The sequence below is a fragment of the Pygoscelis adeliae genome, unplaced genomic scaffold (assembly GCF_000699105.1).
Source record: "Pygoscelis adeliae isolate BGI_AS28 unplaced genomic scaffold, ASM69910v1 Scaffold347, whole genome shotgun sequence".
Lineage (NCBI taxonomy): Eukaryota > Metazoa > Chordata > Aves > Sphenisciformes > Spheniscidae > Pygoscelis > Pygoscelis adeliae.
Window position 1 is genome coordinate 491,279 of NW_008825158.1, and position 8,070 is coordinate 499,348.

Sequence of the window (8,070 nt, forward strand, 5' to 3'; positions counted from 1 at the left end):
CTCCTCTGCCGGGAACTGCCTTGGCCCAGCGCCGGGACGCTCCGGGCCAGGGCCCCTTCCTGTTGCCGGCTGTATCGCCCCCCCGCCCGTCCTTCCACGGGATCTGTTTGCACGTGGGGGTATCCGAGAGACGCCCCTGCGTTTTTGAGAAACCCTTTGTTCCGAGAAAGTAAAAAAAAAACAGTTCGAAAGGCGCTGAGGTTGCCCTTTCCTTGGCCTCATGGCAGGGTTGAGATAGAGTACTGCCCAGATAAACTGCCCCGGTTTGTAGTATCTGTGGTGACCTTAATGACTTCCCAGTCTCCTGTTCTCCTCTGTCTTGCTTCCAGTCACGAGGCCAGTGCCAATGAGATGGATAGTACCTTGCCAGCAGTAGCAGAAGAGCTTTTGAAAGAGATCAGAAAGGCTTTTCAGGAGACCTCACACGGTATGTAAAGAAAAACAGAACCATCCCAGCAGGCGGTGGGCCAGTAATGCTGGCGCTGTCGAACCTCCAGGTAGCAATGAGGGTTGTCAGCCTCTCCTTGCTTGCATCTTCTGCAGACTCTGTTGCATAAGGGGGGCCTTCACTTTCAGGAGCGGCAGAGTAAGATGTTGAGGCCGCATGCCTTTTCTTGCATGCTTTTAAAAGTAGGGTATTATAAAAGTCAGTATATTTGGGCTTCCGCCTTTCTTTTTAAAATTAATCCCTGTGGTTCTGAGTGTATATTTAGTTCTGTACTGGATACAACTTGTCTGGACACAAAGGGGTTTGAAGCACAGGTAATAAGGAGCAGCCCCCTTCCCAAAATTAGACCAGGTTGGACACTTTTTTGAACGTGGGACCTAGGGCAATGCTGCTTGCTTTGAGCTTGTAGTGTAAGTGGTTGCACTTGAGAGATGATAATTTACATACTTCTAGGTAGGCGTTTTGTTGTGCCTACTGTACTGCTGGTTTTTTAGACTCACTAATTTCAAAAGGAGCTGAAAGGGAAATCTTTGTAAAAACGATCATGTTTCCTGACTGACCGGCAGAGGGTGTTGTGTTAGCGATCCCAGGGCAAAGAACAACTTCCCCGTTGCTCGAATGAAGCAAGCATAAGCCAACAGTTAAATCTTGGCCAATTCTAGCAGCTAGTTAAGAACAATTACCTTCGTTGCACTCTGGATTACTAACGTAGTTCTGTAATCTGTGCTGAAAGAATAAACGTGTTTGTGTTTACTTGATAAGTAGTGCAGAATGGTTCTTCCTAAGGAAAGTGTCTATTTAAGGAATATTTCAACTGCACTAGAACCAACCAAATAAACATTCAGAGAAGTCTGTTTGAGTATTACATTTGAGTGGGAAATGGGCAGAGACTTAATGTCTAAACTGTCAGAGTGACCACATTGACAGCTTTCTGGCATACTTGTAGTATGGCTCCTGTCAGGTTAGAGTAGGTCCAAAATCTACATGTGACTTTTAAAAAGAGCTTTATAAATCCTGCTGTAAACTAGAAAAAAAAGTAAACTTTCCTTTTAAGGGTTACTTCTCCTTAAAGCACCAAAATAGTACACTGGGACATAACTGCCGAAATAAACTGATCAATTGCTTTGGAGAATTAAATTAGAATAAAGTTGGAAAAGTCAAACCAACAGCATAAGTCACAGTGAATATTTTGAATTGTTGGAACAAAGGATTTTAAAGTCAAAAGTCCTGATATTCCAGTGGAATACGGAGACGTAGTACACTGTGTCCCATTAGCGATAACAGAAAGATCAGATCTGATGATCAGAGCCTAAGCTGTTAGCTACAACAAACAGACTAATTTTCTTAAATGTAATTTTCCATCTTAACAAGAAGTTCTAATAAGTGAAGTCATTATGTTTCTGTGTGCTGTATTAAAAGCTATAAACTAGTGGCGCCCGGCAAGACTATGCTGGGAAAAGAACAACATTTTTAAAGTTGTGATGCCAGAATTTTCAACTCATGCCAAGAGAGTTTCAGGGAAACCAATACATATATATTTTTAACCACTTCTTAAAGTGACAGAGTAAGATGTTGAGGCCGCATGCCTTTTGTTGCATGCTTTTAAAAAGTAGGATATTATAAAAGTCAGTATATTTGGGCTTCTGCATTTCTTTTTAAAATTAATCCCTGTGGTTCTGAATGTATACTTAATTGCTGTACTTGGTAAGTGCCTTAGCACTACCATAGCAGATCATTTTGCTGCTCCTTGTTGCTTTTTGGTGGCTAGAGAGGATGGCTAGAGCACTGCAGTCCTGTGTGGCTGCTGGGGGAACATTAGGGAGATACTAGCCTCCCTGTGATGTTGATGTCTCTCACAGTGGGGAGGTTCAGCAAGATCATGCTTCGTTTTCTTTTTGTTGCAGTCCCCGATGACCTGCTGCTGGGGTAAGTATCTTTTGCTTCAGTTCTTGTCCCAAGTGTCCTGCTAAAGGGCAGCTGATAATCTGCTCTCATCATAGTACTGCTATTTTTTTCCTGTGTTTGACCAGTACATGTTTCTCATGCAGAGTTGCTACGTGTTTTTGCTGGTAGTGGAAATGAAGGTCCAAAGAGACAATCTCAAGGGTTTTTCCAGCGATTCATGGAACTATCTCTGTATCGCTGAATCTCCTGTGATAACTTGCTCTGATTTGGGTGGATTAAATATGCAGAAACCCAGAACGTTTAACCTGAGCCCTGAGTCCACCCTGAGATCTGGAATGAGTTTTCTGTGAGAGTGGATTGTGTTTCAGAGTGATTCATGCCACTGGAGTGCTGCATCTCCGCTGCGTTGATATCATTGTGAGCACAGCAGCATCCTGATATCCCTCCTTCTGTTTGAGTCATGGGCATGTGTGATAGAAAGGGAGAAGTGAATGTATCATCTCTCTGCACAAGGGAATTGTTAACTTGAAGATTAGCTCGAGAGTTTTCTTCTGTTTAGAAGTCGTCTCAGGTCAGCTTCGTCGTCCTTGCGTTGATTGAAGCTTGCGAATATTTCAGTCATTCCCAAGCAGTCTCCTAAGAGATCCAAGTTTTACAACTTCTGCAGCCCCCACTAATTGCTGTTGAAAAGGCACCATTACAGTAAGAAAGGCTTTTCAGATTCATCTTTAACTTTGTGTTCTTGCCTGCCTGTAATTTAGCCAGGAGAGGAGATCACAGGAACCCTTCAGGCCTTAATGTCTTTGGGTCTAAAGTTATACAACATAACACGTGTGAAAGGTATGCATGCTGGGACCACAATGGCCTTTGAAGGGTGGGATTATATTTGACAAGTCTCATAACTTTTTGTTTCCTTCTTGTCATAAAATAAAAGAGGAGGAAAGAAATTCCCTTGTTAAGTTTAATAATGGTTGGGTGGTAACTCTTGGCACTCAGATTTCCATCAATTCCCTGTGACCAGTGGCTCAGAAGTATTCTGATTTAATTTCTGAATCTCTTCCAAATCTCTGAAGTCCTTGAATTTCCTTTGGGCATTTCCCTTACTTATTTCCTGTTAGACTGATCAAATTATATAAATGAAAAAAGAATTCCCCAAATTTGAAAGAGTTACTGAAACTTATTAAACTCAGCCCCCTTATAGTCCCAAACCTAATCATTAAGGAATGTCTTACGTTGAGTGTTCCCCCACCCACCTCCTCTCAGTCCTCAGATGAAGCCAATCCTTATTGCCTTGAGTTTGTGCAACTGAAGTGTTGGTCTTCCTGGAATAAATCTGTCTGCTTGGCTTGTTATCAATGAGATTGACTCAGATGCACAGGTCAGCCGTGCTGCTGAGATGCCAGGGCTCTGCCTTGGCTCCTTGTGTCTTCACTGGGGTTGGAAATGTTCCTCTGCTTTCTCCTGTTCTCCTGCTCATGTTTTGTACTATCTTTTCATCACTGCTGATTTGCTTGTTGTTTACCCTTGTAACTAAGCCAGACTACACAGATTTTTCTCGGTGGATAAAAGGTCTGTAAAATTAACTGCATTGCCTCTGAGCTCTTTGGAACCCGCTCAGAGCAGCTGGATATACAGGTCTAGAATAACTTTTAAGCCTATGAGCTGTCTGGACAATAGGCTAAAGGTACAGATGTCCATATTTGACATACAGCTTATCACATACCCTTGCACGGCAGGGGATATGCAGACAATGAGTATGTAGATGGAAACTACTGTGCCTTCAGGACTCACAGCTCTTTATTTTTCCACTTGCTGGTGTGGAATTTTACAGCACCGAGCACAGCAGCGGCCAGACACCAGCATATGCCTTCATGGTGCTGCAGCACAGGACCGAGGCTGAGGAGAGAGTTGTGTAGAGGCCGTGTTTTGCAGGAAGCAAACATGTACCTGAGCAAACCTGGCTAACCTCATCTTTACCCCATCCTGGGCACTCTCTGATGCATACATGCTGTGCAGTGGTGCACCCCTGCATGGTGATGTGTCCTGCTTGGAAGGAAAGGAAAAGGAAAGGGTTTTTAGGGAGGGTGGAGTGACATAAGGCATATGCTGTCCCTGGATGTTTATCTGGAATAAATTTGCTGTCTCTGAGCCCTACTGGTAGCTGGATTACAGATGTAAAACTGCTGCTATCTGGTGGCTCCATGTGTAGTGGAGTGTCTTAAGTATTTCCCTGATGGTCTTTAGCTTCCTATTGATGCGGTTTGGTGGGTAGAGAAAGAATAATTTAGACCTCAGTTGTGACTGTGATAGAGGAGATGCGATCACTACAAAATGACTCACTTGTTCTCCAGGGTTTAAACCAGTTTCCCTGGGATGAGGAAGGAGCCCTATTGCTGCATTTCCTATTGCTCAAGGAGCTATATATCATTGTTGATCTCTCCTTGCTCCGAGGCATGATGTGTGGGCCATGACTGGAGGTGGGATTCGAGACCAACTGATCAATAATCTGATCCAGGGCAACTCATCCAGGACAGCCTGTATGTACAATTAAGGTGTCCCAGAGCACGAACCCCTTTTCCCCTTAGCATTAGCAAGTCTGCCTCTGTGTGCTCTTGTTTACCTGATGCTGCTCCCACTAAAATCCATGTTTGTGCTCGTTGTGCTCATGTGACAGTTTCACAGTTTACCGCAACAAGGCTAATTGGGCTGTGTGTGTGACACTGCCTGTTGCCTGTAAACTCTGTTGGATCCCCAGCACTGTGCATCCCCCAGGATTTCCTTCCTGCATCTTCTCTTTGCCAGCATGTCTTGTTTCTGCTGCCAGAGGTGCAGTTTCCCCTGAAGAAGACCTAGTGCATTTAGGGTGCTGGGCAGAAGGAAAGCTTCCAGCTTTAACGTCTAGATTCACTGTTTGATAAATTGGTTAAGCACCAGTGCTCTGTCTACACAGAGTTTGTATCGGAAGAACTATGGGAATACTAACAAAAAGGCTGATCAGATCACTGTAAGGACAACCTGTGTCTCTTGCTTCACCTACACTCCCTTTGCAATAATCAGTGATCTGTAAAGGGACTGCCAAGCCAGAAATGCTGCTCAAAGATAACTCCTCACCTACACGGCTAACACTGTGTCACAGTCATAGAGACTGACTAAAAAAATCTTACTTCTGTGTCTCCGATGCACTTCGTCTCATTTTAGTTCAGGACAGGAACCACTTCATGTCCTGTTTGTGCAGCAGGCAGCCAGAATAGTGTTTGGGTCATAGTGCTGAAGAAGAAACACTTAAGCTGTAATGTCCTGTGTAAGAAAAAACTTTAAAATGCCTTGTAATTAAATGCGAGTGGGATTTTGTAAAGAGATGTGGGGCTGTTTGGGAGCAGCTTGGAAATTTGGAAGTTCTCTTAAGAATATAAAAAAAGATATAGATGCTCCAAATAGCTGGCAGAGTAGAGGCTGTCCTTAAGGACTGAGTCCTGTCTGTCTTCCAGGAGAGCGATTGTCAGCTGGGATTGTCTCAGAGGGACATGGCAGGGATTGGTGGTCACTTGGTGAAACACAGCAAAGCTGAGAAAGACAAATGCACTTCACTGCTTGGTGGTGTAATTAATGGAGCTGTAACTGGTGGGATTTTGAGAGGCAATGGGAACCTTTGGCTACAGGCCGCCTGGCCTCCATAGGGCTAAATCCCATGGATTAAGGCTAAGACAAGTGGTCTCCTTTTGTGGTGTGACCTAACTAGAGACACGTTCTTTTTCAGGCTGAAGTTCATATTTGGCCCATCTGCTGTCCCAGCTTTGGATTTGGTGGATCAGCGTTCTGTCACCCGAGTCATGTCCCCCAGTGGAAGGACTGCATACCAGGTACACACTGTTTTTCTCCGCTTCAGTCTTACTTTCTGATGGTTTCCAGTTGACATGTGAGCCAATATTTTCCTAACTTGCAGAACATGGAAGGACACTTGGATAAACACAGAGAGAATATCAGTATTTTACAAACTCCTAAAGTGATACTGGAGAGCAGTAGCCACAGACTAGACTTAGAACAGCATGGTACACTACCGTTTTCTTTGTGGCTCCCAGCCAGTCAGAGACGATTTCTTACGTGTTTGTGGGTATCACGATCAGAAGGAAGTTTTCCAGGGATTGCTAATTTTGCTTTATTACTTTCATCCTATCCAGCAAAGGCAGTTCTTCCTCTTGACAAACTGTATGCAACCGAGTGTTATCTGCCATCACTGCATTTCTTTCCCTGTTGCACTCCAAATCCTGTGTGTCCTGAACACTTTTGACCTCTACTTGGCAATAGGATCCTTGCTGCCTGGGAGGAAGCAATGCAGGCCAAATCCATGGGTTTCATTCTAGTTCACTGTAGCCAAGTCTGTGAATCACAGAAACATCTTTATAAAATGGCATTTTAGGGAGAAGAGCTCACCTTAGCCCTAAAGATCAAACTCCTCTTACAGCACAGGATCGGAGATGGAGCTGAGGCTCATTTGGTGATGAGAGGAGCCATTGGCACTTCTTTCTGACTTTTCTGTAGTACGGACAATTCCTTGCTCTACTGTGCCACAGCACCAGTGGCATCTCTGGTGGGGACAGTCTGTCTGTTCTATGAGCCATTGACCAGCTGCATCTAGCCCATGGGGTCACAGAGTCAAAGAGACACTGTGTGCTGTGCCCTAGCTGAGGCTGTATAAGCAGTGGCACCCTGTGCCCATAAGATTTTGGTGAAGAAGCACCCAATTCCTTCTACTTAGCACTACTAGCCCCCTCAGATAGCACAGCCCCCTCCATTGCTGAACCTGGTGCTCTGCTTTTTCACACACCAGAGAAGGGGGAAATCTCTTTGCTCGCTGTTGCAGCAGCCAAGAGGAACATTTCCAAATATTCTCCCTGCAAAGGGCCTTCTCTCCTTCACTGGAGGTGCTGGGATGCTTTGGGGTCATCTAGGGTAAGAGAAGAGCTGCGAAGCCAGGCCTGGGTAACGACAGAAATGTTTTTCACGTGTTCAGAGCTTGCATTGCTTGATTTGCACATGGAGTCTTTATCACTTCTGGGGCCTTGGAGAGGACATCGGCCCCTCCAGAGAGGCATGATTCATAAATATACAGGGCTCAAGAACACAGCCTTTGATTTGAGTTGAGGGCTTGCCTGTGGGTATTAGGTAAAGCCTAAGAAGCACTGCTTCCAGGACCCTTAGACAGCAGCTGCCTCAGTAATTGAATGCTTAAAGGCTCTTCCTTTTTTACTGTTGCTCGGCTGAATATGCCACTGGGCAGAGAATGGCCACATTCTCCTTGCAGAGCTTTGTCAGGCCATGCAGGCTAAGGCAGAGCTTTGCAGGCTGGGATGCACAGTGTTCACTTAGCACCCTTTTGTGTGAGGGATGAGGAGGACTGCTTAGAGCCTCTGGTCTTCCCAGCAAGCCTAAATGTGTGCTCACATGCTCACAGCTTTTCTGCAGCATGGCAGAGTTATCCGCATCTTAAGAGGCCTAATATTCATCTCTTAGATGCAGGAAGCCTCATGAGACACTGAGGAGATCAGAGAAGCATGGCGAGAGGGCTTTGATATGCTGTGTGCTGCACTGACACCCTGTTCTGGTCTGGGCAGGGTCGCTGCTGAACAGTGCTGCCTCAAACTGCGTGTGCTGCAGCAAGGCAGGCACCCCTCCACACTGCCCAGCCCTCTCCCCACTGAAGTGAGGGGCCAAAAATT

At 45.2% G+C, this 8,070-nt stretch overlaps 1 protein-coding gene across 3 annotated transcripts in view; it reads left to right on the forward strand.

Annotated features, from left to right (window-relative positions):
* The first annotated feature begins 152 nt into the window (after positions 1-152).
* Positions 153-8,070, forward strand: part of ZSWIM7 (zinc finger, SWIM-type containing 7) — a 22,000-nt gene continuing 14,082 nt past the window's right edge. For 2 of the 3 annotated variants that reach the window (XR_663816.1, XR_663817.1), the window contains exons 1-3: positions 343-427; positions 2,353-2,374; positions 6,111-6,213. Coding sequence is in view for 1 of the 3 variants with exons in the window: in XM_009328646.1 (XP_009326921.1) it covers positions 289-427; positions 2,353-2,374; positions 6,111-6,213 (264 nt within the window). In the remaining 2 variants the exon portion in view is untranslated. Of the gene's footprint in view, positions 428-2,352; positions 2,375-6,110; positions 6,214-8,070 lie in introns of all 3 variants that reach the window. The other variant, XM_009328646.1, reaches the window with a different exon arrangement.